General features: G+C 33.6%; 1 protein-coding gene across 1 annotated transcript; it reads right to left on the reverse strand.

Annotated features, from left to right (window-relative positions):
* Positions 1 to 6: 6 nt before the first annotated feature.
* On the reverse strand, positions 7 to 15295 carry LOC138126740 (armadillo segment polarity protein-like). The gene is made up of 8 exons (XM_069042515.1): positions 15073 to 15295; positions 14760 to 14811; positions 13734 to 14704; positions 1497 to 2108; positions 1157 to 1448; positions 959 to 1107; positions 729 to 825; positions 7 to 580 (listed from the first exon to the last, which is right to left on the reverse strand). The coding sequence occupies exons 2-8, from the start codon at positions 14791 to 14793 to the stop codon at positions 366 to 368; spliced, it is 2370 nt and encodes a 789-aa protein (XP_068898616.1). The 5' UTR covers positions 14794 to 14811; positions 15073 to 15295; the 3' UTR covers positions 7 to 365.
* Positions 15296 to 17079: the final 1784 nt, after the last annotated feature.

Raw genomic sequence — 17079 nt, forward strand, 5'->3', positions numbered from 1 at the left:
AATCAATTAGGATTAAATATTTTATTTTTAACATAAGAACATATAAATGAAAGGCAGTGCTAACAGCTCCTTTTAAAATAAGCAGTTATAATTACAATATTACGTAATAAAATAAATAATTATCTTTACTTACGATTAAGTAAATCTAAAGGCTGTCTAGAACATTATTGCTACTCAAATCTACGTGGTCGTCACATAAAAGTTAATCCTACTTAACTCTAAAATTATAGGAATACAACGAACCGTAATACTATGAAATTATATGAAAAATATAACATATTGCTGTTGTTTTAAGTCTCTCAGATAGCAGTTTTTACAAAGCATGCAATAAATTACTTATCACAAATGGATGTAACTGAAGTAAACTAAAATTCAGTTTTTAAAATAGTGGTATCATACCATTCGGTGGCTTGATTATCCTGTGGAGTGGAAGGCAACTGGTTAATATTGTAATTTAAATCAGAATCTTCGACCATGGTCACGTCCATGGCGTCTAATAATGCAGTGTAATTAGGACCATTTCCGTTGTTGTGTGCGCCAATTTCTAGTCCAGACATCTCTACTGGTACCTGGTTAAATCCTACAAAAACTTACAGTAACTATCCGTTTTTGGTCTGTAATGACTGTGATAGAGAATGTCTAAAAATCATGCTTGGTAAGCACATGCAACTGACACTAATAAAATCAGAAATTGCTTTTTATATTTGTTGCGCTACTGTCAAAATTACCTTGCTGCTGAAAAGGTTGACTACCGTGATTGTTGTGCACACCGGTTGTTTCTTGATTATAAACACTACTGTAGGTTTGGTCAGAACTCAAAATTTCCTAAAATAACCAATAAAAAAATGCAAAACAAAAATAAAGAAAACAGTGCAAATCTACACTAAAACAAGCACTTCGTAAAATAACTCACGTCCAAAGTAACAAATTAAAAAGTTAAAATAATTCGGTTCCTTACTTGCAGCTCTGCAACCATTTCAAATTCAGAATTCCATATGTTTTCTTCCTGGAAAAGCGAACTCATTGTTGATGAAGAACGTTTCGAACAGTTTTGCGCCTTTTCCTCGTTTATCTTGTACAATATTGCAGAAGCGTACGAAGCAACACCTTGAACAGGTTCAAATTGTAAGTTTTGTTATTTCATCGATCCCAGTACCTTCATTGCGAGACTGAAGAAGCTCCGTCAGAACCGTCGTTACACCTTCTTGCTCTATCATATCAGTTCCTTCCTTATCGACTGACAGTTCGCTGAGTACCGCTGCTGCGGCACGTTGAATATTCTCGATGTCATTATAAAGCAATTGCACGAAAATTGGTATGACCATTTGTTGGCGAATTATCGTTCTCGTGTAGGAATCACGTGATAGTATTTGCAACGTGTTAACTGTTCCTTCGACGATTTCCTCCATTCGGACCCCAGTTGAGGGCTTTTGAGGTCCGTTACCTCTCTATAATGCGGCAATCATAAAAATGTCGAAAGTCTGATCATATTTTACCTTTTGAATGTCTTGAAAGCCGCGCATCAGAAGCTGTATCAGGTGGTGGACGGCTCCGCATTCTCTCAAAGGACCGATGTTGCTCGGGTAAAGTGCCAAGTTTCGTATGAGACCGATCAAAGCTTTAACCAACGGCCAGCTGCACGGTGAATTTAACAATTTTATGATAACCTGGACGCCATTATTTTCGATGATGTCTCTTCTGGCTCCGTCCGAAAATCCACTCTTCGATGTTAAATGTCTCAGTGTGCAAACTAGGGGGTCGGTTATTTCTTCGCGATCCTTCGCAATTAGAATCGTGCGAATGACAGCATCTATACCGCCGATTTCATAAACAACTTTCTTATTCCATTCGTTGTTACATGTTAAGTTGGATAGTATTCCTGAGGCACATGTGACAACTTGGATGTCTTTGGAGCTGAGAGACTCAACTAAGGAGAGAAGCAAGTCGTCCAATCCGTTCACTTTTGTTGCCGCATCTGATAAATTGCGCAATGTCCAGAGACAATTTTGGACCAAACGAAGACTTGGATTGCGCAAGTGTTTTCCCAAGGCTAACAGACCACCCGATTCTATGATTGCGGGCTTGTTACTCGAGCAAACAGACAAAACCTAAGAATAAAAATACATATTAATGTTAAAAAGATGGGTCAGATTCTTGAAATGGCAATAAAATAACTAAGGATGAGGTTAAAATTTCGTAAATTCGTCTAGTTTAATTCAACGTTAAATTAAGTTGTCATAGCAATGGCCAATCAGGGCTTGAAATTTTGAATTTTAAAGGGCGGTAAAATTTTAAAGCCCCTTTAAAAATTACAGAATACGCCCCTTTAAAATTTCAAGCCCTGATTGGTCATTGCTATGACAACTTAATTTAACTGCCTTTAAAATTTAGCGGAGCAGTTACAGAATACGCCCCATTATCTTTTCAAGCCCTGATTGGTCATTGCTATGACAACTTAATTTAACTGCCTTTAAAATTTAGCGGAGCAGTTACAGAATATGCCCCATTATCTTTTTTAGAGTTTTTATCAAAGATTTCCGCTGCTTGATAGCCTCAGAAATATCTCTACTCCTTCCATCTCGCCCAAAGAAACGAAAAACGCTTTTTATTATTTTTCCTCAGACTTCTGTTGGTACAACCAAAAACGATATAAAACTCATTCTCCATAAACTGGTGAATTAAAATAACACAAAACAATTTGTTGACACTTTTGTAACAGTACCATTGCCAAACATCTCTCGTCAAAAGTATACAGCTCAAAAATAACAGCATCTCAAAAACGTGCCAAATTTTGAAGTGCCATTACAATAATAATAATCAATCATTTAATTTCAAACTATTTTCACTTAAAACGTGGTTACACAACTCTTGCGCGGAAATATTCATAAAAACACTTTCAATTGTCTCTTATTTTCATTACAAACGCAGAAAAACATTGCAATTGTACCGGGTGAGATGAGTTTTATCGTCAGTGCGAAAACATCCACTTCTAATCAATTTAAAATTCTCAAAAAATTCAGGAATGATTGTGTATCACTCTAGAACAGTCTGTAAAAATTTCAAAATTTTTAATAAAACAGGTAAAGATTTTGTTTTAATTCAATAACTGCTACATTAATTTACATAATTTTTCACTGAGAGTCCTTTCAAACATTCAGGAAAAATTTGGTGTCATTGAAATCATGAAAACATCACCGGTTTTTGAAATAAACGGAATTTGATATTAAAGCCTAAAATTTAGCTATGATTTATTATTAAATTGGGCGGTCAGTTCCACAAAAGAAGTTGACGTAGGTTATTTATGATACCCTTTAGGGACTTAAAAATTACTAGAAAAGTGGTCAACAGATGTTCCCAACAATGAGATATTTATTTATGACACTGCAGTTGTAAATCTTGGTCATTTTTCGCTCTTAATGTTAAAATTGGAATAATTCAAAAACGAATAATTTTCTTTTGATGCGAATTTCGTAAATGTGTTCTTTGAATTAATTGTGAATTATGAGCGTGTACGAAAAAAAATTTTTTTTTGCTCAAAATCGATTTTTTAAATTTTATGGCTCTAAATTTAGTGATAAGTGAAAATTGATTACGCACATTTGAAGTCTTATATCAAGGGAATGTAACCCTAAAGTTTCTTAATTTTTACTAATTTTTTAATAGGGTTAATCGTGCTGACGATAAAACTCATCTCACCCGGTATAAGAACGCTTATAAAGGTTGCCCAGAATCCGGTAGCACATGGCATATGACGTCACATAATATTGTCTTTTGGAAAAACATTCTTTTTCATTAAAGTTAAAGCTTACGCGCGCTTCAACAGCAAAGCTGTCATCTTTAGAGTGACGATAAAAAACTGCTGTTGTCTTTAAATCACATTATGTAGTGTATTTGACAATATTCAAACTATGACACCATAGTTATAGCTTACTTGATTTTTTTGAAGTGGAAACTTCTTTAGGCGCACCACATACATTTTATTCCCGGGCAGTGAATTAGTTTCATGCGACACGTTAAAATCGTTCGCAACACACAAAGGCCCGGTTGTATAAAGCGATATTAAGTTCGTTGTTAAAGTTAACATAATGTCAAGCGATCTGATTGGGGGATATTTAACATTGGATTTGAATCACCCAATCAAATTGCACTGTTAGCTGACACGATGTTAACTAAGCTTTATACAACCGGCCCTATGAAGATCATTCGCAACACGCAATCAATAACGGGCGTCATAGAAGTTTTCACTTCTGTCGTGCGGTCTTAAGCACACACTCTTTTTTTATTGCACGGTACTATAGGCGCACCACAAAAGAAGTCTTCCGCTGGTCAGTCATTCGAAAAAATAAAGTTACCCACATAAATCAGTACGACGATGTCATTGCAATAAAGACATTTTTCGAGTCGTATTTCTTTTTATAAAAATTAGCGACAGATTACAAAAAGTGAGTCATTTACAACTTTCAATGAATAATATCTAACAATATGCAACGTGAGACTCTATTTTTTCACTGAAAATGCTTAATAAATAACTAATTTTCGATGTTTGACGGGATTGGAATCATTCACTAAAACTTTTTCAGCTATTTCATATAAATAGGTAATTTTCAAAAATCATCCAATCAGAGTCAAATTAGGTGATAATTTGCACGAGTGCAAACTTTGTGGTCCAAATACCGAATTTTATTTTTGCTTGCTACTTTTTCATAAAAATAACATTTGGGTAAATATTGTTGGGGAAATACTCGTAGTCCTCCTAATACCCCTCGGGCATGTCAAATTGTCGATAATTTTCTGGAGTGGGCGCTTCGCAATTATCGGCAACTTGACATGCACTCGGGATATTACTATGTAATGACAATTCACAAAAAAGTATTGCAGATGTGTACCATTATGAATACCTGCCTAGTCAGTTGGAAAAAGTTATTGTGGCTGGTTTTTGATTTCTGATGGCACCTTGTTAAAACATTAAAGAAAAAACGTCTAAATCTAGAGAAGATATCAATGAATCATAAGGATTTACATGGTATGTATAAACTTTATTTTGTGTGCAACCGTACGCGAAATGAGCACTTCGCGTGCCTACAACAGGCCGCGAAATTGAATTTCGCAGCCGTTGCCTTGACGACGGCCGTAAAAGTAAAAGTAATTTTTATATTTATTTATTATCAGTTATCACAATTACAACATATCTATCTGCATATTTCCGGTGTAATCTTACAAAATCTGGATTGGTTACAGTTAAAGTTTGATTTTGTGTCACGAACGGCCACTATTAGTACAGAACTTTCATCCGGTTTGAAATTTCCGCCAATTTCAAATGAGACAGCCGCATGAGAAGGAGTCGATAAGAAAGATCCCCATTATCAATCTATTATCTATATAAAACATACACATGTGAATTAGGTTCATTTTGGTTAATTTTTCATCGATCAAAAAGAGAAATATCTCGTAACATTTCCTGAATGTCATAAACAGACATTTTGGTTTATTTGTGTCTTTGCACGGCTCTTGGTATTTCCACGATTAAAATAACCTAAAAAGGAGCAGATGATACAACCTAGCATAACAGAACTTAACATTTACCTTCCACAATAAATAAATTCCAATAAATAGGTAAGCCAGTACAACATTGTGAGACACGGTTTTCACATTCTTCTTGTTACATCAGTCTCAAAGTCACTGTAACATTTTTCATATTGCCGTTTCGATTTTTCAGGTTTCAAATGCGACAGTGCACAATTTATAATATTTTTTTAACTTTGGATGAGTACACGGAAATGAAACATCGTAATTTTCTTCGCACATTTTTGCAATTTTTCTCAAAGTAAATTGTTTTATTTATGTCGTTTCCATAGCGACATGTAGGCTGACTTAATTTTTATTGACAATGAAGGAAATTTTACTTGTCCATTTTATAATTACAAATTTTCGGGTTGCACACAAAATGTTGTGTACACCTTGGCTACAAAATCCTTTGACGATCTCGAGATTGTCTAGCCTCGGCTGCAAAGCGGCCTTGGCGACAATTTTTCTCTCGGTTCGTCAAAGTACGATTTCGCATCCTTGATATACAAATAACTATTGCGTTAATGGTTTTTCTACTGCTAATTATTTTTTACAGACTTTTAGATTACTATCGGGCCTATTCTGTAGCTTTTGTTAATTTTAACCATCCGCTAATAAATTAATTTTTAACAACCTGATTTACAAATAACCAAAATTCTATTCTGTAAGACAAATTATTAACGGGTAGGCTAAAATGCATTATTTTAACGGCTCGGTTATTTTGAAGAATGAATTCAGGCACGGAAGCGTACAAATGCATATGGCAACGTCGTAAGTCATTGTCAGCTGGAAGAACAACAGTCAAACAATTATTTGCAAAATTATACCTAACTTCAACTAATTGTTGCAGACTACATTGGTATGGGTAAGAAAAACGTTTATTATAAATAATACAATGCCACCCAACATTTAGCAAAATGTGTGAAAAGGATCAAGCAAAGAAGAAACGGGCTCCCCAAACAACCAAAAAAACAAATTGAAATCACAGAGCAACTAGTATCATTTGAAGGTTTTCAACAATAATCAAACAAACAAAAAAATTACTTTAGAAAAATCCTGCTTGTCTTATTTCATTTCCTGTTGATTAATAATTTCTTCAAGCTCAAATGATACTGACCTAATAGCAATGCCTTTCGGTACTAACTAGTTAATAAATTAATCACTAATAAAGAAACAATTTTTTTCTCAAGTTTTTTAAATGTAAGGGGTTAAAATTTTACACTGTCATATTGACAGTTAAAAGACCTATCAAAATGACGAATAAATATACGTTGTTATTTAAAAAAATAGATGATGACGTCATTACTTTGACAAGGAAAACCCTATATAATATATGTTACGTCAATAAACATGAAATTGAAATTAAAAATCGACCTGTTTTTGTTTTTTTTTTTCAAAACTCAACAGTTTATGATTTATCGAATTGTTGCGTTACTTTTGCCTCTCACTGTATAAATGAAAGTAATTGGTAGGTATCAACTCAAATATGTTATACCGGGTGTAGAATGGATTTTGGTACATAGGCACTTCACGTGTAAAAGTAAAAAGTCAAAATAGCAAAAGCTGGAAAGTGTAACCGAGGTGACAACCAAAGATGACAATGTATGACATGTCATACGGAATAGGTCACTCCGCATAGAATACAGGAAATGTTGCTTGCTTTTCTCTAAAAGACAATGCGGAGTAATATCATTTTACGAAGTTAACTCTTTCTTCTTTGTTAAAAGAGTTCATTCTTTGAGTAATCAGCAAACTCGTTACGTTTGTCAAAAAATGAACTTTATTGATGTCGGGAGTCATGGCTATTAGTGCTATTAATATTTTATTGGTAGATTTTTAATACTTAATGATTCTGGTCTAACAGAACCAGAAGGTGTTAGAAAATAATTAGAAAAGGATTTAGGTACATTTTTTTACGCTACAACTTTTGTGTTTAAGGTTTTGTGGGAAAATAATTAGGGGAGCCAATATCAGAGGATTCTCACTATTGCACGTAGAGTGCCTATGTACCAAAATTCATTCTACACCCTGTATATTGTACAGGGTGGGGCATCGTATACGCGCACGCGAGAAATCGCGACTTCTAATTAAATAAAATTGTCGAAATTTTTCACACTTACCTGGCTATTGGTAAGGTACATTTCATAATTTTTTGATAATTTTTCACTTACAAAGCCAAAAAAAAAAAAAATGTAAATTTCAACCAAAAAGTCAAATTCTGATTTTTATACTAACCTACCTCCAGATTCACTTCCTATAATTATTTACGAAATCAGCGAAAAAAAACATTAGATTTTGAATTAAACGCAGTTTTACATTTCAACTTTCAAAATCATTTTTATTTATGACCTGCTACTTGTGCTGTCGTAAATTTAGGTGACAATGGAAACTGTCAATTTTATGGCAAAAAGGTTTAAAACGGTCGGCAATACCTTTTGTTGGAAATTATACTATTGTGCTATAAATCACGCGTCTGGTTTGAGTTTAAACAAAAAAGCGAATTATTTAGCTAACTAAGTCAAAATTTGTAATTGTGCCACCAGGGTTTGATGCGCTAGCAGATACAGATTCATTTTGTGTAAAAACTTTATAGGTAAATTAACAGTTAATTTCAGAAAACTAATAAAACTGTTACGGCCTTATTTATTAAAATTTTTTTTTTAATTCTCAAATACAGGCTGATTCACGTAGCCCGTTCATTAGAAACTTTTTGATTTCCCAAAATCATATTAATATGAAAATTGGTAGTTGACTATAACCGACTACTCCAAGTTCAAATGAAATATTTTCAAAATGGCGGCACTTCCGGAAATACCGGAAATCGATGCCATCTTTGTTTTTTTAAATAGCAAGGCCCCATTTTGACTTCACATTTCGATTCTACGTTAACTTTTGAGTTTAGTACGTGTTTTTGTCAATACTTATCTGTCATCGTTGTTGACCTATGTCATCTTTTTTGCAAAAAAGTGAGGTTGCAGGGCTTCATTAAAAAATGTATAATTCCTGAACCATCAGAAATAAATAATTTATTTTTACTTTACTGACTTTCCAGAGATTTGGCCGCTTTTTGCGCTATCAACGACATTTTTTTTATGTTTCATACGCCTACTGCAATTTTTTTAAATTGATGTTCAAAAAATGTCGAAAACTTCATTTTTTTAAATGGCAAGTACCGTTTCTGATACTAGATATAAATGTAAAATTAAATTTTAAGGCCACTTTTATTAACATTATGTATGCCTATTTGCAGCCGTTTAGGCGTAATTTCAATTTTTTGAATAAAATATTATTTTCTATAATCAATTGTTTTATTTGAATTTTTATTTAAAAATAGCATTGCAATAAATATTAGATAACAACAAAACAATAAAAAATAAGCAAATTAACAAAAAAATATTTTAATGTAAATGAATTCATTGAAAATATTTTTTTGTTAATTTGTTTATTTTTTATTATTTCGTTGTTATTTACTGTTTATTGCATGTGATTTTTGAATAAAAATTCAAATAAAACAATTGTTTGATAAAAAAAAAAACAATATTTTACTCAAAAAATCGAAATTACGCCAAAACGGCTGGGAATAGGCATACACAATGTTAATAAAAGTAGGCTTAGAATTAAATTTTACATTTATATCTAGTGTCACAAATGGTGGTTGCCATTTAAAAAAATGAAGTTTTTGACATTTTTTGATTAGCAATTTTGAAAAATTTCAGTAGGCGTATGAAACATTAAAAAAATTTCCCTAATGGCGGAAAAGATCGGCCAGGTCTTTAGGAATTCAACTAAAAAAAATCTATTATTTATTTCAAATGGTTCAAGAGTTATAAATTTGTTGATGAAGCCCTGCAACCTCGCTTTTTTGCAAAAAAGATGACATAGGTCAAAAACGATGACAGATAAGTGTTGACAAAAAGACGTTCTAAACTCAAAATTTAACGTAGAATCGAAATGTGAAGTAAAATGAGGCTTTTCCATTTAAAAGAATAAAGATGGCGTCGATTTCCGGTATTTCCGGAAGTGCCACCATTTTGAAAATATTTCATTTGAACTTGAAGTAATCGATTATAGTCAAATACCAATTTTCATATTAATATGATTTGGGGAAATCAGAAAGTTTCTATTGAACGGGCTACGTGAATCAGCCTGTATACCTTATCAATAATTAGTTAGGTATACAGTATAAAACGAACGCACCAACTATTAGCAGTTGTACAGAATACAGGGAGAAGAATATAAAAAAAATTGGAAAACATTTTTTTCCCAGCTTCAATTAAAAGTTACAGCGTGTTAAATTTAGAAAATTTTAATCAAAAATGTTGAAAAAAAAATTTTTTTGTTCCAATTAGGTACATTAGACGGAGTATTGGTTCAATTGCAATAACATTCACTAATTAAATTAGTTTTCTTTTAGTTCGTTTGCCTTTTTAAAAACCGAAATTTAAAATTTTTTTTACACAATTTTTGAATAAATCTTAGTCAATTAATCATGTGCTTGTATATGTCAACAAAAAAAATCAAAATTTCGAAAAATAAGAAAAAACAAAAAAGCATCAGGAGAACATTTGTATTATTTTTTTTTGACGTTCCTCTCACTACTTTATACGATTACAAGTAGTTGGTGCGGTCGTTTTGATACACACTGTATAAAATTTCTACAATTTAATTTAATTAGAAGTCGCGATTTCTCGCGGTATATGTACTATTCCGGACACGGAATCTTGGCCAACATGTTTTTGACATTTCTAAAAAAAAATATGTAAACCAATCATTAGTGTCATTAAGAAGTTTTTGTTGTGACATCAAAAAAGCAGGGAAATAGCATTATCGAGTCAAAAGTTGACTTATATTCAATAAAGGCCAGTTCACACATATTTGTCAGTTAAATGTCAGTTGTGGCCAAGATTCCGTGTCCGGAATAGTACTTACATTTGTCGCCTTCTTTCCAATTCATGCAGTAATAGCTATTTGTGCAATAAGTTAGGGAATTCAATTTTTTTCCGTATTAGGCATGGGATTTTTGATCGAGACGATAGTCGAGATCAAAAACATGCCGTATACGGAAAAAATGGATTTCCTACTATTGGGGACACGGAAAACTGGGCAGAGGTGTCAAAATTTCTAAACCATACCTTAGCTACTCATAACCAAGCTTAAGTTAATTTGACAGTTTTTTTGAAAATATCAATCATAATGACAGAGTAAAGGTGCATTTACATTGACACTTTTTGAAATGACAATAGCAGACTGCCCAGGATTCCAAGTCCCTCATTGTACGTATTGCACACATGATTTTTTCTACTGGAGTTTGGAAAATACATAAAATTTGGATATTTTATTAATTATTTCTAAATTAAAAAGCGAAATCAAAATTGTCCTACTTTCGTTACCATAGAGAAACAATTTATTAATGAAAAATTGTGAAGGCGTTTAAGCTTTTCTCTCAATTAAATACCACTTTTTACGTTACATATCCCAAGAAACGACCAAAATTGAACTTTTAGTGTTGAAATATTATTTCCGCCCTTAGTAGGAAATTTTTCACTTTTCCTAACTCAAATGAGTATTACAATGTTAAAGTTTTCCAAACTCCGGTAGAAAAAAGAATATTCATTGCGAACGCCGCTAAAAGTTAGCAACTTAAATTTTAACGACTTTTGGTTAAAATTTTAACTTAGAGCATAGCGCAATGGGTAAAGAATTTTTAACTGTTGTTTTAACGTTTAACTTTTAACTAAGTGTCTTACAGAATAGGCCCGTATGGCGGACAAAAAATTTCGTCCACAACAGTCATTCCACTCATGTATGCTCTAAAGCAGCCTTTAGGAACGAATAACCTCACTTCACATGTTGACATATTCTATCAATGTTCTTGGGAGTGACAGGTGACAGTAATAAATTTCAAACTGTAATTTGCAAACGTCAATCATAATGACAATAAAAGTTAAACTACCCCCAGGCAGGAAATGGGTGGACGAAATTTTTTGGTCGCAATAGTACTTAATTCTTTGCAAGTTCTGCTAGCTTTTTCTTTTTCAAGAAACACGCATACAATGGCCCCAAAACTCCCAAAAGGTGAGTTTATGGGCAGGAATTTGGAGGGTGCACATTATTGGACCACTATTAATTATTTCATTAATTTTATTATTCGACAATTTTCGAGACCGATTAGGTTACTGTTTAACGCTTTTGGCAAACAGTTCAAGCATTTAAAATAGCAAAATATTTGTCCACCTCTTACATTACAGAATATGTAGTATTGTTTTCATGGGTCCTTTTTTATCTTTCGAATTGGGAAATGTTTTTAATAATTTATTTTAATGTCAATGGACAAAGCCTACTGTTAATTTAAAAATGGGTTAAACTTGTTTAATTATTTTTTTGTAATTTGCCTCCATTTTGATTCTCTAATAGACATATTAACGAACGCGACGTCATCATCTGGGATGTCCTTATAGCCATTATTTCACGGAACATTTTACGAAAATTTTTAGGTTGGCATAGCTTGATCCGTCATGCGTGTCAGTTTAAATTACAAAATGTGCAAAGAATTATTTATCAGGATTTATCAGGCAACAAATTCGCGACCGTATTTTTGGCAATTTCACGTATTTCAGCGGGCGTACATGAAAGATTATCGTCTATATGCGTGTTTTGTGACAGAATTTGGATAAAACAAAAGGCGACTTTGAAGACTTGATCAAATTTTCACTTTTACAATTAAGACATTACCAACCGCCACAAAAATCCCTAAATCGAAGAAAGTAAACATTTTTGTTTAAAAACGACTTAAAAAGGGCAAATTACAAAAAATAGTATAAAAAACTCGTTTCATAAGACCTAGAAGCACTCATTCTTTAAAATAACTCGTGGCTACGCCACTCGTTTTTTAATCTTGAATTCGTGCTTCAAGACTGGTCTTATGAAACTTGTCTTTTAATATATTATTAGAATTTGCGTTTATAATACGTCTATAAACGTTAGTCAGTAGGAGTCGTTTATGGCTTTATAAAAGTACACTGTACTTTAATGAAATTTTTATCAATATTTCAGTGTATTACACCAAAAAACTTCCAATATTAATGTTCAAACTCTACTTTTTAACATCTGTTGCAGACAAGGAGTATAGAATAATAGGGAGGGGACATACGGCCGGTCGAGTGAAGCCACCTTAATGCGCATGTCTGCTATTAGTACGCCCCAAGAAAGTGAATAAAATCAGTTGCGTTGTGATATTTAATGTGGTTTTCTAGTTTCTCATACTCTGAATATACAGGGTGATTTACGAGGAATAATGAGCCCGACGGAATAGAAAATGCAACCCGCAATTCATCAGGAGCAAAACCCGGACATTTACCGTTTCGATGTCCGGCTTTTTGTTGCAATGTATTGTGGGTTGCATTTTCTATTCCGTCGGGCTCATTATTCCTCGTAAATCACCCTGTATTTGTGATGCAAAAAAAAAAATATAGTGTTTTATTTTCCTGCAGTTTTACTATTAATTCCCAACATCTCAAGTAGTGTTGACTGGGGCGTACGTCACGGGTTGCATAAAATTGCGCCCGTTTCCTTGTCCCTCACCGCTTCAATTTACCGCGCCCATAAGCTAGCTTATGTCCCCTCCCTATTATTCTATACTCCTTGGTTGCAGATGTAGTTGCATCCGTTACCTTGAATTACCAATTAATACGAAATCCCCTAGAACTTGAAAATTTATTTTTTTTATTTAAAAATTAAAACAAGGGGGCAAATTCTAAAAAAATAACATAAAAAACTGGTTTTATAAGGGTATTGGCGCACTCATCCCATAGAAAACTCCCCTACGGGTCGTTTTCTACACCTGGGACTCGTGCGCCAAATCAACCCTTATAAAACTCGTTCTTTAATATACTATAATGTAATGTAATATTAAAAAAAAAAAAACTATCAGAGCTTGTAAAAAATTAAGTAAGCTAAAAGTCTGCAAAAGAATAATTCTGAAAAGAGCAGTAGAAAAACCATTAACACGAAATAAAGTTTGTACCATGTAAATCCCTATCGTTCATTGATAAAAAAAATTTCACTGTATAATAGGAGTACATACAAAAAATGTAATAGGAGTAAAAAACTATTTTTGGTCCGAAAAGCGAACAAACTTTTGGTTCAACCCAACATCTATTGGAACTTACCTTCAATGCACGCGACGTGGTCCACAGCAACTTTTCATAGTCGTAAGTTCGCATAATTCTGACCAATTCACTTGAACCCTGTGATGCAAGTATGATCAATTTGCTTTCTTGATTTCCATAGGCTAGAATTTGCAAGCAATCAGTAACAATTGTCAAAAAATTGACATTATTCCTCCTCAAGAGTGTCACTAATTTCTGCAGACCACCAGCATGTCTGACAGCAACTTTCGCTTCTTCTTGATGCAACAGTAAATTGTGTAAAGTGGTAATCGCAAAGAAAAGCACACTTTCAACTTGTGAACTCAAAAGCTGTACCAATGCTGGAACACCGCCACTTTTCAAAATGGCCAAAGGCCCTTGACGGTGATGGGACAATTTATGTATAGTACCTATGGCACCTTTGGTTGTTTCCAGATCATTTGAGTTTGATACGGCACAAACTAGAGCATCCATCATTTCAGGACTGTTCATTATGGCATGTCGAAAAGATTCTTTTTTAGATAGTTGATGGACCATCATAGCTGCTTGTGAAACCACAACTTGATCTTCATCACTCAGCAATTTAGTCAGTTGTGGTATTGCATGTGTCACCAAGTCAGTGTCATCCTGATAGTCCATTATATTGACTGCATTTGGTTTGACTGATTCGTTTTGTGGTTCGGGTACACATTGTTGAAATTGTGGTGAGGATATTTCAATACCTTCATCCAAAGTTTCTGGAAATATTGTCGCGGGGACTGTTTGTGGCCCAGTCTGATTAATTTCATCGTGATTTTGCGTGAATCGATGTGTATCAAGGTCGAACAAATCCATTTCTTCATCCTTGCCACTTATCGAAGGGACTTGAGTTGAGGCTCCGGAATGGATGCCGGAGTCGCTCATGTATGAGTTCTGATGCCACATTTGAGTCTGTTCTTTTGCAGACATTATGGGTAAATCAGAAGGTGCGCGTTGGAAATGCCCTTGTGGCACTGTTACAAAAACGTTCACTTATTCACGTGTAATATGTAAAGGAAATATACTTACAGGGCCTGTTTTGATTTTGCTGCATGTAACTCATGGCGAAAGAGGTTTATACCTGAATTGAAAATATTCAATTACTTCAAAATGGTTAATAATTGGATGTAATTTCGCTGGTACTGAATATGAAAATATACTTGGGGCAACACTCCAGTTATGAAATCCTCAATTTAGATTACAAAACAACAAGTGCATTCCTCAAATATTTAATGAAATGCACCCACTCACAAAGAGATAAGACTCGTGAAAATACGAACTGGAGGCTCTTTGTCGGAATACTTAATATCTAGTCGTGCATTATTAATCGTCGAAAACTTACCACACAAGCTATCACACCTATTACCATAAAACTGCACTTGCTTAATTAATAAACGCTAGCTTAATTAATTAAGCGTCTATATTTTCATATCAGCACAACTACACAAACAAGGTTATAAAATGGCGGTTACACTGTACAACGCCATTGATGGCCACCGCCACATCTAATCTGTAATTAGGAATAGTAAGTTTGTAAAGCATAAATGAAGCATTATATTGATAAATACATGACATTTAATCATTATATTTAATTTGTCAATTATATACACTTCAAATACGTGTAATGAAAGACAAAATAATGTAAATAATTTTAAATTGTCTTGGTGTAAATTGAGCTTTTGAATCGGTTGTTGACATATACACTGGGCTATTTTTGGCATATATTTGGTAGCAATTCGGTCAGTGTTTGCTTACATTTACGTCAGAATTACGACCATAACAAGACAAGAATATACTATCTGCAACTGCAACAACAGTTAACGATTTAAAGAATTCCCGTTGCGTATAAGTCATGTAATAAAGTAATAAACAATGTTTAATTCATTGTTATTGTATGATTTAAGTGTTGGTTTAATGTTTAATTACCTTCGTAGGTTGGTACTGTTGGTAGACAGTTATAAACATGATAGGAACAAATGAGAAATGACGTTTTCTTTTCCTTAAAATGAAAAACAATATTTATTTTCTGACATTTTATTTTGCTTTTTGTAAAATTAAAATTCCATTTAATCTAAAGATGTTTTTTAAAATTTCGCGTCGAAGTTGGCGTTGGAGAGTCGATTAAGAACGCACCACTTGTATAAAAGCGTAAGATTTAAACAGCTGATCCGTGAATCCGTGATCGGTTATCCGTATAGTGCATTCACAATCGACTCTTCATTCTTCAACGCCAACTTCGACGCCAAATTTTAAAAAACACCCGTTATAGGGTTAGTACTTTTTTCAGTCTTCCAACTAAAACTTGGTTCACTTTGTTTGCATTTGTTTCTGAAGCTGTTCCATTACTTGTGTTCATTTAAATATTTCTTACTCTTTTTGTTTCAAATATTTGTTTTTGTACTCATGGCTTCAAAATCGGTATTTCCCGGTTGTCCTCGGAGTGCGGTATTTTTCCCGCACGCGGTTTTTTACTTTGCAGCAGAAACTAGGGGAAATTACATTCTACCGTTGATACTTAATCACGTAGAGAGACGAAAACGTCAATTCACTTTAAACAAAATGGACGTTTCGTCACATTTGCAATTTGTAAAATTAATTCTCAACAACACAATAAATAAGTAATCTTATTATCGCGCGTTCAAATGACATCCTGGGCTGAGTAGACGTTGGAAAAATTAAACCGTTTAGAACAGTGTAAAGTTTGAATTTCCTGCCATTTGACACGAATGACATTTGTTTATGTTTAATCGGGACATAGTTGAATATGTAACATGTTTGTTTTCAGCAAAGGGTGCCCTTAGATATTTGCTTCGAGAATAGAAATCGGTAAGTTATAATGTAAAACATTGCAAAGAAAAAAAAAAAGAAAGATTTTTTGGCTTTATATTTTAGGTTAGCTGCTCCAATTAATCTACGCTTTAAAAAAGCACAACAATTGACGGTTTTCAACGCTTTCCCAGCCCAGGGTTTCATTTGAACGCGCGATATAAAACAAATAAGAATACAATACAAAAAAGTATTGGGTGATTCAAAATGATTGTGGCCAAGTATGGCAACTACTCACAGAATAGAAACAATTGATTCTATTCTGTGACGAGAGTATGTACGAAAATTTATGTGGCAACTGTGTGGGTAGGGTAGAGTTGATATTTCTTTGACAGTTCATACTCTCGTGTCAAAAATGGATTACTCCCTAGGATTTAGGGATATGCGTTACTAGGTTGCCATAAATTTGGTTAGGTTGGAGGCTATGTGGTTTCTGGTGACAAACAAAAGATATCCCAAAAATGTTAGACAGCAAATTAATTGTAACAGTTGCAAATGACTATTTCTCGCTAAGTGATAGATG

This window comes from Tenebrio molitor, chromosome 3 (assembly GCF_963966145.1).
Source record: "Tenebrio molitor chromosome 3, icTenMoli1.1, whole genome shotgun sequence".
Classification (NCBI taxonomy): domain Eukaryota; kingdom Metazoa; phylum Arthropoda; class Insecta; order Coleoptera; family Tenebrionidae; genus Tenebrio; species Tenebrio molitor.

What these genes read in the sequence shown, in the direction of transcription:
- LOC138126740 (XM_069042515.1), bottom strand. Translation starts at nt 14,793, where the DNA reads ATGAGTTACATGCAGCAAAATCAAAACAGGCCCT. An exon ending in GCAAAATCAAAACAGGCCCT is followed by an intron (nt 14,705 to 14,759) that starts GTAAGTATATTT and finishes TTTTTGTAACAG; the next exon opens with TGCCACAAGGGCATTTCCAA. An exon ending in TCAACCTTTTCAGCAGCAAG is followed by an intron (nt 581 to 728) that starts GTAATTTTGACA and finishes AAGTTTTTGTAG; the next exon opens with GATTTAACCAGGTACCAGTA.